Below are 13,497 nucleotides of genomic sequence, written 5' to 3'. Positions count from 1 at the left end.
AAAGAGTGTATTAGCTTCACAGCATTACTGCAGTTAAGATTTGGGATCATGTTTTGGCTTGTGTGTTTTAAAAAACAACAGTATTTATGAGTTTTTAACTTAGTAGAGACAAAATTGTTTCTCTCATTGTATCTCTTATTCTATCACAGAACAGTGTTGCTTGTGCTTTGGTATTCTAATAGGTTTGGTTATAAAGTATCACTGTATTTGCTGTTAGAGAACACAAGTAATCTTAAGAAAGTAAAAAAGGAGGATCTAGGACTTTCATTGTGTTGTGGTTTGCTGACGTAACCAATATGTCTGATAAAGGGTAGAGGAGGAATATGTGGTCCGTGGATCCCAGACGATGGCCAGATATTTACTCACACTTTGTCTACGGCTGGAAGAATGAGCCAAAGAAACTGGACTTCCAAGGTAAGGTGCATTTATTGCATACAGGATTTTTCCTGGTTTGCTCTTTTCAGAGCTTACTTGCTAGTAGTTTAGTGCAGTTCATATACATGTTCTCCATCTCATTTATTTGTCAGTGGTATGTGTATAAGTGATGCATGTGTCTGAGTAATATCAATTCCCAACTGACTTGGCTTGGAAGTAACAGCTTTTCACACTACTGCTCCTTAGGTAGTTAGGAGAAGTAATGGGGATGGAAGGGAAGAGAATAGCCTAAACTGTCCATTTAAGGCCTATGCTAACAATATATTGCACTACAGGCTTGACTGTGTTGCAGGTTAATATGGTCGTTAGGGAGCTTCTACCCAGCAGAAGTAACAGGGAAGCAAACAAGGCAGAATGCATAGGCTTATAGCCCTGCTTAGTGAAAAGAATACACACCAGGAGATGAATCAAACCTGCCTTTCCCACAAGAGTTGTCTCTCCTGCTTCTATTTGTCTCTGCAGTCAAGGACACCTGTCCTTCCTGATTCGGAAAAAATGCACGCATTCTTCCACAAGACACCACAGTTGGGTAGTTGTTATAATAGCCTACTGTATGCAAGTGAAGTTTTGATGATTGCTGCTTTGTTCACTTCTTTGGTAGGTTGTTTTAGTTCACGTGGGTGTGACTTCTCTCATCGGACACATCAGAGTTGGGAGAATGCAAGTTGCTCTGGAAGCAAAAACCACAGTCCTTCCTGCAGTAGGTATAATATAAAATGAAGATGTGAGGGAATTGCTTATTGACTGCAAATCACAATGCTTTTATCAATTAGGCATGGTTACCAAGAGCAAAAGGGACTCCTATCTCCCCTTACCATTGAAAATACACAAAAGTCATCCTACAATTCTTCTTCACACAACAGTGAACATCTGAAAAAGTGCTTGAGCTTCTAACCTGTGTATGAATCTAGAACAGTAGGAAGCCACTTTTGTCAAATAGGTAAAGTCACATATCTTGACCAACAGCTTCAGGTACTACAAGGCCTGTCTGCAGTTCATGGGGATGTGAAAATATTCCTCCAGATGGTATGTTGTGAGGACCTGGACACTCTGCATCTGAAGGGGACTAGGTTAGCCTTAAGCATATTGGAAAAGCAGAAACCCATCTTGGTTCCTTTGTTCACGTTATAATTCAATTGCTCCCAAAGGCACCAGTCTTCCATTCACTTTTGTATAGCTGTATGCAGGGAAGCAGTAATAACTGTAAAAATTCTCTTAGCAATGTAAAATTTAAAAAGTGGACTTCATTTAATAAATTAGACACACAACCTGAAGAACAGTATTCGGTAAAATAGGAATGTCATCACAGTACTCTTGTGAGCTACTGTTCTGGAAGTTTGTGAATATCTTTCCCAATGTTATGGAAAAAAAAAAAAAAAAAACAAACCCAAAACACAACCCCCCCCCCCCAAAAAAAAAAACCAAAAACCAAAAAACAAACAAACAAAAAAACCAAAAAAACCAAAAAAAAACCAAAGCAACTCCAGTGTGGATAGAAGTATTTAGCTGTAGAATTTGCTATTCATTTCAAGGCAACTGCATCTGAGTTTTCCAGGAAACTTAAAATTTATCAGAAATTTTAAAAAAGCAGCTTTACCCCTGAGGCACAAAGTGACTTCTGTGATTATCATGGTATTATACTGGAATCAAATGGATTGAGGCAGAAATATTACTGAGCAGTGGATTTTGTTTTGTTGAGGCTTTTTTAAAAAAAATATAGTACATAGTGACAGAATAATACCTTCAGCTGGTCTCAGAAGGCTGAAGTACAGCATGATATTATTTTAGTGAGAGAGGTAAAACAGAAACACCATTCAGGACATAGGAGAAGGAGTTTTGTCCTTTAGGGCTTTTGTTTTAAATCTTATCTGATACTGCTGATAATGTTCATAAGACCCTGGAGAAAAATAAATCCTTGAAGTATGGGTTGCAAGTTTTCATTCTGCAGTACCCACTGTCTTCTGCTGCTGCCTACTTCTGGGGATCTCAAGGGCCAGTTAAGTACAAAGAATAGAAAAGACAATGCCTTCCTTGAGGAACTTTAAGTATCTGAAAAAACAGATGGACAATGAAAAACAGAGTAGGGATGAAGTGATTTATACGCAGAACATGTCAAAGGCTCTGATGTCATTAACAATTTGATCAAAGAGATCCTGTATCACTTTACAAGTTCAGATTATTCTTTCAACTGCTGAGATGTTCTCCAGATTCTTCAAAATTTATTCTTTTTGGTACTCTGAGGTTTCCCAGCTCAAGAACCATGTGTTTAAATCTAAATATAACCTCATGGATGGATGAAACTGCCTTAAAATATTCTGACGTGTGTTTCCTCTTCTACGCAGTCTGTGGAGATGGCTTTTGTGAGGAAGAAGAAGGCTGTTCTATCTGTCCAGCAGATTGTGGGGAATGCCCACTGTCTGCAGATGCTAGGATAGCAATTGCCTTACCAGTATGCTTAGTCTGCACTGCCTTCATTTTGACAGTCATGGTAAGTATCCTTTCTCTCATTTTCTATTTCCTTTCTCTCATTTTCTATTTCCTTTCTCTTACTTTCACGATTTAGCGAGTTACAGTGGAACTCTCTCTTAGTAGAGGCATAGATTTTTCTTCCGCATCCAGAACCTGTGTGCTATGGAAAAAAGCAGAAGGAAGGGAAGCAACTTTTTTGGCTTCTTTATGAGGGGAGGCTCATTGGGCTAGGAATTTTCATCCTGTAAGAAGACTGAAAAGGAATGTAAGAAAGGGATGGTAAAGGAAAAAGAGCTTTTTGATAACATAGGAACTATGGGGTGCCAGCAAAGTAAAAGTACTTTTCACTCAGAATAAGACTCTGTTACAAAATGAACTGCTTCAAAATGCTAGGGAGGCCAGAAATATAAATTAATTCAAAACCAAATTAGGTAAATTCAGAAAGGGATTAGCTCCACCAGAGGCTATTAAATCTCAGAGTCCAAATACAACTTATAATGGAGAACATTCAACTTGAAATATTCTCAAAAGAAATAATGAGAAGAGGATCTTTCTTTTTTTTTTTTTTTATTTTTTTTTTTTTAAATAGGCTCATTTTCTTATTGTAACTGAACCAGTTTGGTTCAGTTGAAAGTGATTAGTTTTGCATAATAGTTATCAATTATTGTAACAGGCTCATGAAGGAAAAACAAAAAAGAAATGAGGAGAGAGGAGTGTATGAATATAGGAGAAGTAGTTTTGGATACCTTTAAATGAAAATGTCTGTATAAAGAGAAGACAGCATGCTATTATGGATTATTACTTCACAATACTTCTGGGAATGAGGATCTACATTTCTTATGTGTCTGCATCTTGAAAAAAACTACGTTTCTGAATATCATTACAAGGATTCAGTGGGTGAATATGGCCATTGTAGAGTCATCATATTGACTGTGTATGTAACATAATTTATTTGGGGTTTAGTCTATAAATCCTGTAAATCAATAGGCTTCTCTTTCCTTGGGGATTCCTTCTCTTTCCATTTTGTACTGCAATTGCATTGAGCATCTGAAGAAGGCAAGTGCTCTGGAGTATATTGACCTTGCATAGGTTTATCTAAAGGTCTTGTAGCAAAATTTACCTATTATTTCTGCTATTTTTCTGTAGGTTTTGAGGTTTATTTTTTTCTTCTTATGTTTTTGCATACTTATTCCTGTTAACTTCTGCAGTAGCATCTTTTTCTTGTTTGTTTGTTTAACATTTTGTTTAGGTGGTAAGTAAACAAGATAGGAAACATCCTTTATCCAATCCAGTAATTAATACCATTTGAAAATAACCATCTGGGAAACTAATGCCTTCTTTAATCATTCAAGTAGAAGAGAGGATTCCTTTGATATCAGTGTCTGTAGCAAGCCTAGTGGTCACTTCTAGCTAATATTTCTTTATTCAGTCATACCTTTGCAAGATAAAATGTAGATGTCTTTTCTCAAAAACCTTTTGAAATAAATGGGGTGACTTAATTTTAGCTCTATGTTTGTTATAAATTTCTACCAAATTATAGACAGAATGTCCACGCTATGTTCCTTCCATATTATTTGGGCTTTTGTTACTCATTTCAATGAATGTATAATTCCTAATATTAAATTCCACACTATAGAAAATGGTATAATGATGGTAAAATGCTGCTTTGGTTTGACATTTTGGCATTGACTGCAGCTATAACAGCTGTATAATTTAATCTGCTGCTCCTCTTTTGAAAGCATGTGTTTACACTTTCTACATTAGTTTTGTATGTCAGCACTACAGAAAGATGCCTTCTTTACAAAGTAGCCACAGAATCCCTGCCTAATATACTTTATTCTAGAGTATTTGACATAATGTGACCTCATTTGTGGATCAGGGACTAATTCTGTTACAGGATATAAGATATACTGCTCCTTATCTTGGGGTTGGGAGGTAGTGTGCTTTTGTCATGCACTCACGTAGCATAGGACATTTCCATTATATGAGGTGATGTAAACCACTCATCTGACGTCCAGGCTGAGATGTAAATGTAGTGCATAAGTATTGACAGTAATGGAGAGTTTGTAGCCAACGCAAAATATGACATGTAATTAGACTATGGAATGTAGTTTTAAAGATGTTTACTAGATGCTGTTTTCTTTGAAGCCTGTTATTAATACTCTTGGTTTTAATGTTACTAATAAGATAGATGTTTAAACATAAGAATTCATTTGGATACTTTAAAATTTTCATATTTGAAAAAAAAATTGTGGATTAATTCCTTCAGAGTCAGTAGGGCTGTATCAGGAATGAATTTGATTTATTTTTTTAGTTGTTTCAATATCAGAAACAAAAGATGTTTTGGGATGAAAGATGGATTATAGACTTCACCTGCATCAAACAAGGTTAGTAACTTGTCATTTCGATACTATGATCAGTTTCTGTAATAATTTTGAAAAATAATCTCAATCATAACTACATCTTCATGTTTTAAGGGTCTTACCAAAGGTGAACCAATTTGTGAAAGATATATACAAAGTTTAATCCCTTTAACCTCTGTGATCTGATCACTGATATTTTTGTTTATTGAAACTTTAGTTGTCAAAGTTATTTTAAATAGTTTCCTTCTTTTTTATGGTGATTTGTCAATTAAAAAAGACAAGCCTGTCCCAAAATAAACAGGTAACCTCTGGAGTTGGACAAAATAAATTACAATTCCTTCAGAGGATGTATCATTCTGTATAACTGGTCTCACTAAGCTGCCCTGGATTTGCACAAATATAATGAGGAATATAAAGAGATCTTAATTTCTCTCAGTGTATGCTATCTGTGACAGACTTGCTGCAAGAAGTAATTAATTGTGGAGTTTTTTTTTTTTAATTTCACCTTCTACTTATAAAATATGATTTAATTGGTTCTAATTAAACATGCTAAGAATAAAATCAGATGTTATTATATGCTTTACTATGCTGTACTTAAAATAGGGATAGATTATTTACTCTACTGTTCATTGTTTTAGCATTTAGAAAGAAAGCCCTCAGAAAGGATAAATCTGTAGAAGTCTACTGAAGTTGATAGGTCTGTGGTTATAGATGCTCTCTCACTTTCTCTGTGAGGAATTGATAAAAAGATGTCTACTTTATCTGTGTTATGTCATTGTGTTGTTAGTAGAAGAGTCAAGACATTCTTGTGTTAATACATAGTAGAGATACATTCAGCCTTGGACTTGAACCTTAATTTCTGTATAGTTTTTATATGATATCCTTGCTGTAGTAAAGAACAGTAGTTTAGAAATTAATTTGAGTACATAAACCAAACTGAATTTCAATCCAGATTTGTAAAAACAGAAGTGGAACACGCAAGAAGTATCTTTCAATATATCAAAAAGGATCATGAGAAAATTTGCAGCTGATAGTGAATTAGAAGAGGTCAGCCCAGGAAGGGCATGGACCTGTTAGAGCAAGTCCAGAGGAGAGCACGAAGATGATCAGAGGGCTGGAACACCTCCTATATGAGGACAGACTGAGAGAATTGGGCTTGTTTAGCCTAGAGAAGAGGAGGCTCTGGGGAGACCTTCTAGCAGCCTTCCAGTACTTAAAGGGGGCTACAGGGGAGATGAGGAGGGACTCTCTATCCAGGAGTGTAGCGATAGGATGAGGGGTAGTGGCTTTAAGCTGAAAGAGGGTAGATTTAGACTGGATATTAGGAGGAAGTTTTTTCACTGTGAGGGTGGTGAGGCACTGGAACAGGTTGCCCAGGGTAGCTGTGGATGCCACATTCCTGAAGATACTCAAGGCCAGTCTGGATGAGGCTTTGAGCAACCTGGTCTAGTGGGAGGTGTCACTGCCTGTAGCAGGGGTCTTGGAACTTGATGTTCTTTACAGTCCCTTCCAACCCAAACTATTCTATGATTCTCTAAACATCACACGGGTGGAGAAACAATACAAAGAGACTGAAGGAAATTAGAAGCATGATCAAAAAATAACACATTAAAATTTAATTTGAAAAATCCAGGATGAAAGACATAGTTTCCTTGAAGAAGAGCCTGTGAAGCAACAATACTGTTTAAGACCTAGGAGTGATAATTAACAACTTAAGAGTAATGAGGACTGATAATATCATGATTTGGAAACAGATAGTATGTCTCCTCTAGACAGAGCTGTCCAGAGATACCCATAGTAGCCTGAAATGTAAAATTATCTAATGGGAAGCACATCAGCAGTGCTGCACCCAGAGTATGTAGCCTGTACTGTAAAAAATTAGGTTTATTTTTTCAATATAACTCATTTTTTGTTGCATTGCACTATATATATAGATTTATATATATTGAAATATATATATATATATACACACTCTTATTCTGAAAGCTATCTCAGGGACCTCAATATACTTTTGGGTGGAATGCTGTAGAAAGACTCCACACGTCAATGCAATTTTGAACTACATATGGATAATACTGTGGTGTGGGTACATGGCAGTCCTGATGCAAGGTGAGATGCGAACTTCCTCAGCAGCACTTTATTGGATACTGATACCAGGGAGATTTGAAAGATTGCAGCAATGCTGAGACTAATTGTCTAAATCTGGGTTTTAATTGGAGATGCTGAAATTATATGTAATTCATTAAATTTGTTTTGAAATCCATTTGGCTACCTTGAGCTGCTCAGGAGAGATTAAAAAACGTTGAAATCACTGTTGTTTTTTGGGTTTTTTTTCATCTGACTGTATTGTTGCTCTTCTCTGACTTCACTCTGGTGTCAGAATCACTTCCCACATCCCTGTAATTTAGAGTCTTCTAGGAGCTCCAAATAGACTTGTTAAAGTATGGCACAGGGCTTGCTCTGTTTCCCTGGGTTCTGTCCTTGGCATTTAAGCAGCAGCAAGGACTGCTAATCTTGCCAAGAGCAGAGAAATGAAATTTGCATCAAATCCTGAAGATTAGTGGGAAGGATTTCTGGCAATTAATCACCTCTGGAACTTTTTTACTTTTTTATCCAGCAGTCACATTCCAAGCAATGGTTTTCTGTCTTAAGTGTTAACAAGACCATCTGAGATGTAAAGATTTGGAGAATGCTATATATTTTTCTGCCTCTGGAGTCTCTGCCTTGCCAGTAATATGCATCTTCAGGTGCCTTTTCTGATCCCACATCCCATTTAGATCACATAGTATGGACAGCAACAGGAAGCATGATGAGTGCTCCCCCAGCACCCAATGACTCCAGTGCCAGCTGTATCACTGCTTTTAGCTCCTGCACAGCAGCTGCTAACATGTCCAGGAAACAGTACTTCACTCAGACTGGGAGATAGTAAGTCAATATACTACTCATTTACTGTGGTACCTACTATACTATAGTTTCACCGTGTTTCCTGGTTCTTGCCACTTTACTGTTGATAGGTAATGCAAAAGCTTGCATTTCTCTCGTTAGGCCAAATCCAGGAAGTTAATATAATCTTCTGGCTTACATGCCACATATTGGCTGTGGAATACCTTATAGCCAGGCTTCTGTTTTGGTTGTCATTTCTCCCTTTCTCTTGAGGACTTGTTAAAAGGCTGTGACTGCCTAATGTGTCTTGCATCTGTTAATGAATGGCCCTTACAGTTCAAATATGTTTGGAACTAAGGCTTTTATGCAGCCCTTTTTCTAAAATGCAGGCAGAGCACAGCTAGGTTCTACGCAGTAAAGAGTGGCATCCTATATAGAAGCACATTCAAACTCTTGTCCTTAAACCAGCTGACGTAACTGAAGATACAGAGCATTTCACCTCTGGATCACGTTACAAAGGTGCACATCATATAACTATATAGGCAAACAGTACAGCCATATCTTGCTATCCAGAAGGCAATTTTCCCCATAAAAATAATATAATTAGGGGGTAGAGGCAGAATCTGTGCAAAGATGAAAGTAATACCTACCATTTGAATACACAGGACAGGATCTGTGCTTTGCAGGGTAGAAGAGCTTAGGATCATTGGCTGGGGGAGCAACTGCCTTTTCAGCACAGATCACTGTTCTGAAAATCAAAGCCACTTCATTTATGAGACACTGTGTCCAGCATAGACATTTTACAGTAAACATTTTTGCTGCTTATTTCTGAATGATATTTTCATCATCATCATCATCATCTTCCTCAGATGAATCAAGGTCAAACACATTCATCAAGGGTGAAAGATGTAAGAATGGGGCATTCAGTCACATTGGCAAAGCATCTACATCTGCTACACACCAGACCTAGTACTCAGTTGCAGATTTACACCCATATATGGACATGCTTACATTGTCACCTCTAGAAATACGAAACTGCTCACTCTAGAAACAATATCCCATCAATTTTTGTAGTCTGTCTGGCTTATTAAATTGGCCTAAAACACTGTGAATAGCATTTTATTCTGTTTCAGCAATGGTAGAACAGTGGCCATAAAGAAAATAGTGAAGAAGGCATTCACACTGTCCAAATCCATACGTAAAGAAGTAAAGCAAGTGAGGTAAGAAGTGAAATCTGAGAAGTGTGTGTTGTTCCATTTTTACACTGGTTCTTTAGGGAGTACAATCTGTCCAAATGTGACTGTAAACTCATATTCCTCTTTCTTTCAAACTTTGCTTTGACACCAGATCAAAATCTCTTTATGCCTGTTTTACTTTTCTCTATATATTGTAAGGCATTTGGTTTTTTTGCTGGTGTGATGTGATTTCTGTTGATTTTCACAAGGAACTTGACCATCCCAATCTCTGCAAATTCATTGGAGGTTGTATAGAAGTGCCAAATGTTGCCATTGTGACAGAATACTGCCCCAAAGGCAGCCTGAGTGATGTTCTGCTCAGTGAAGACATTCCTTTGAACTGGGGCTTCAGGTAGAAAAAACTTTTGAAAAGCTAAATGACACAAACTGTGCTATGTGCTGTTTAGGACAAGATGCTAATTTTAGACTAAGTCCTTGGATAGACAGACCTGCACTGTGATATGGAGAGAATGAAGAAGAAAGAAAGAAAGCAAATTCAAAAACACAGCCCAAATTGTTGTCTGGACTTTTGAGCAATCATCTATTTAGCACTTAAGCCAATGACTTTTCAACCCACCTCTAGGTATACTGCAAAACTGTTTTTAAACCTTTTTTCCCATGTTACCTCATTTTTTTCCCAAATATCTTGGGCATTCCCATTTAATTAAAAATCACTGCATCTCTTTTTATGAAGACATATTGCTGAAACGATTAGCATACCTACAGATGCTTTATTATATTTACCAATACAGAAAATGAGGTCACATTGTCAGTGAGACTTCTACAAAGGCAATGACATTTTTATTTGTGAATAATCTTCTTGGCTTCCTCTTTCTACTTCTCCCTGGTATTTGCCTTCAGCAAAGAAAAACAGCATAAGGGAGGACACCCTCCAAAGAAAGTGAGAAATTTAATAAAATATAGTTTCTCTTGTAAACATATGAAAGCACTCTCAAAGATAGAAAAGTATTGGGAATTTCTAGAAGAAACTCAACTGTCTTAGAAGAGGCTAAAGGCCTGTGGACTCTGACAACTGAGTGGGAGCTAAGGGCTTTCAGCAACCCACCTTAAGTGTTTTGGAAAAATGAGCATGGGGACACAAATTGCAGTCATAGGGAGGCTTTCTGTCAACTTCAGTAGGCTTTGGAGACACTCCTGAGTGAAGGTTTAGTGGAAATACTATAACTTGTTGGGTTTTGTCTTTCAGGTTTTCTTTTGCTACAGATATTGCACAAGGAATGGCCTATCTTCACTACCACAAAATGTATCATGGACGGCTGAAGTCTAGTAACTGTGTGATCGATGACCGATGGGTTTGTAAAATTACAGGTAAAGAGAACATAAGAACGAAAATTTCAAAACTGTCCAGCTAACCCACTAATGCATATAGATCTCGCATTCAACACTTCTCCCAAGCACCTCCATATTGACATTTCATATGGAAATGCTGACTAAATCAGCCTTCATTAGAAGTGCCCTGTTCTGAAGCAAGTTTCTGGGTACATTATCATGTCAAGTCATTTAATATGTCACTGATGCACACATCAGATCCCACAAATGATGGAGCCTATTAACATCAGCCTGAGCAGAAACTCTGTCTCGTTCTCAGTTTTGATACAGAGAGAAAACCTGAGCCATGGACAGTGCTGTAAAGACACAGAGTAATGCTGACTGATTGGTAAACACAAGGTAGTTTCATGGAGAAAGGCAGCCTCACCTCAGGGCTTTTCAGTCCTGTGCACAAAACTTCCCCTAGAGACAGAGCTACAGGTCTGGTCTGCTCTTGGTACAAGAAGACAGCCTGTTGGGACAGGAAAACCACTGGACAGTCGAGTTTAGTTTGCAGCTGCCAAAGGGAATGAAACCAATGATCATCTCTTCTACTTCCTCCCCAAAGTAGTTATCACACTCTACAACCTGCAGCCATCTTAAAAACGGCAGCAACATATTTGTCTTTCAATGGTTCATCCTATGACCAAGGCCCCTCCATAGAGCCATGCCTGCTTCTCCAGCTTATTATCCTGCTGCCTTCAGAACTGCCTAGAGCTTGTTCTGAAGAAAAGCATAAAGAAATTGAGATAGTTGGATTACATCAACTGCAACACTTCAGCACAGCTCCTGTGAATTAAGTAGTATCTCTGGGAAATTGTTCAGAAGTCAACTGGTAGCACTGCAGAGATTTAAAATATGCATGGTTTAACTGGATGTGATAATGTTAAAAAACCTTACAAATAACCAATGTGGGAGCTATTTGAAAAACTCCAATGATCTCCAACATAAAGAATGAAACTCTAGGACCATCTTAATTAGAGATCACTCCAGACAAAAACAGACATCTGCATCCTGCCTTCCCATGCACTCAGCAGACTGCTGTTTATATCAGAAAGAAAACTGAAGTCAGTTGTTTTTTTCTCCTCTCCAGTGCTGAGTCACATGGTGAGAATCTCTTCTATGTTAGGCTAAAAGTATAGCTGCAAAGCTGTTTCACATTTATGCCGCCTTTGTTCTGAAGCTAGTGGTGTGCAAGTAAAGCCTGCCATCTTATTTTCAGTAGTTCTAGTCTGTCTAACTCATAATTACTCTAGCAACCTGCCACCATAGGTAAGGATCAGAGGACAAGTAGAACATTTTCATACTAACTCTTGCACTGAAGTGAGCCTATTCTCTGAATATAATTTTATAAAACCACAAATTAAGTCTGATTGGAAGGGGCCATGTTGTTCAACTTCCCCACTGTCATGCAGTCTCACCCAAATATTTGGTTTCCAGGTCCTGTAGTTGCAATTGCTTTAGAAGGGAAAGACCACCAGACACATGCTAATTTTAGACTAAGTTGTGTATTTCAAATAGGGAAAACTAACTCCTTTAGACTAGTTGTGTTACTGTCTACTACTGCACATTTCAGAGAAGTACCCACTGAATAGTTTGCTTCGTGTTCCTTCCATATTAGATTATGGTTTGCAGTCATACAGAAAAGAAGATTCTCCTGAGGAATCAAGCTCATACCAGCAGCATTTGATACAGACTTACACAGCTCCTGAAATCCATTCCCTTTCAGATTTTGAACCCAATTCTATGACGGACGTCTTCAGGTAGTTAACTTTTCCTTTTTTCTCACACCTAATAATCTCATCTCAAATTGAGTATTCTTTAATTATAATTCAGCTCAGTGTAATTCTGTCACCCCAGGTATATGTTTAATTGTGTTTTTTAAAAGATTGATCCTGGAATACAGAACAGCATAGATATCACAGGATCTTCTCTTTCAAGGTAGATAACCAAATACTGAATTCACTGACTTTATATAAAGGTAGACTTGGTCTAATGATTTATAAGAAGTTACTCTGGACTGGTAGATAAAAAAGGTATAAAGATCTGCTATTATCTAGAAAACCTTTTTTTGTTTCTGTTTCTTATGAAATAGTAGATTGTTTTAAACAATGGCAGTACCTTAAAAGTTAATAGCATGAATTTTCAAGGATGTCATAAGACACATATGCATCCCATAATTCTATAATTAGTGCTAGTACATTATTTTGTTGCACACACACAGTGATAATATTTGGTTTGCAGAGAAAAAATAGGGGTAGGAAAAAATAAAAATAGGGGTAGGTTTTTCTGTTCGAAAGCCTTTACTGGAGATCACTTTGCAATGTCTTATTTGGATATCAGGTTTAGCCTTGACAGTGATGGATAGCTTCTGTCCAACCACTTTTCAGATAATTGGGATTACAATTGTATTTTCAGAGAATTATAACCCAATGGGGAAATCATTGAACTTGGTTTTTAAAAACATTATCTATAATTCTTGGTTCTTGCATGAATTTTATGTATGAAGTATGAAAATCACTGTGTTCTTGGTGTATTCTATTTCATAACAATAATGCTTCCTCTGTCTGGTTGGTTCCAGTAGTTTGCTGAGAACATTTGATAGGGGAAAATGCAGAATGGTACTACAAGATGTTTTGTGGCCCTTTTCTCTTACTTTTTCTTGCCATGTTTCCAGCCCAGCAGAAGCTTTCTATTTCCTGGTGACTTTCATAGCCAGCAGAACATAAAGAACTAGAATTTAATTAGAGATTGAAATGCTGATAGTGCAACACAGTTGAGCA

The 13,497-nt window shown here is 37.3% G+C and overlaps 1 protein-coding gene across 1 annotated transcript in view; it reads left to right on the top strand.

Annotated features, from left to right (window-relative positions):
* LOC104471925 (atrial natriuretic peptide receptor 2-like) overlaps positions 1-13,497 on the top strand; it is a 34,452-nt gene that overhangs the window by 8,052 nt on the left and 12,903 nt on the right. Inside the window, 9 exon segments of the mRNA XM_010087432.1 lie at positions 310-414; positions 1,037-1,139; positions 2,778-2,923; positions 5,219-5,291; positions 8,045-8,192; positions 9,284-9,377; positions 9,595-9,737; positions 10,593-10,714; positions 12,336-12,477. Of these exon segments, the coding sequence (XP_010085734.1) occupies positions 310-414; positions 1,037-1,139; positions 2,778-2,923; positions 5,219-5,291; positions 8,045-8,192; positions 9,284-9,377; positions 9,595-9,737; positions 10,593-10,714; positions 12,336-12,477 (1,076 nt within the window).

The sequence above is a fragment of the Pterocles gutturalis genome, unplaced genomic scaffold (genome assembly GCF_000699245.1).
Source record: "Pterocles gutturalis isolate BGI_N339 unplaced genomic scaffold, ASM69924v1 scaffold10641, whole genome shotgun sequence".
Classification (NCBI taxonomy): Eukaryota; Metazoa; Chordata; class Aves; order Pterocliformes; family Pteroclidae; genus Pterocles; species Pterocles gutturalis.
The sequence above is the reverse complement of the archived record's forward strand: the minus strand, read 5'-3'. Positions and strand labels throughout refer to the sequence as shown.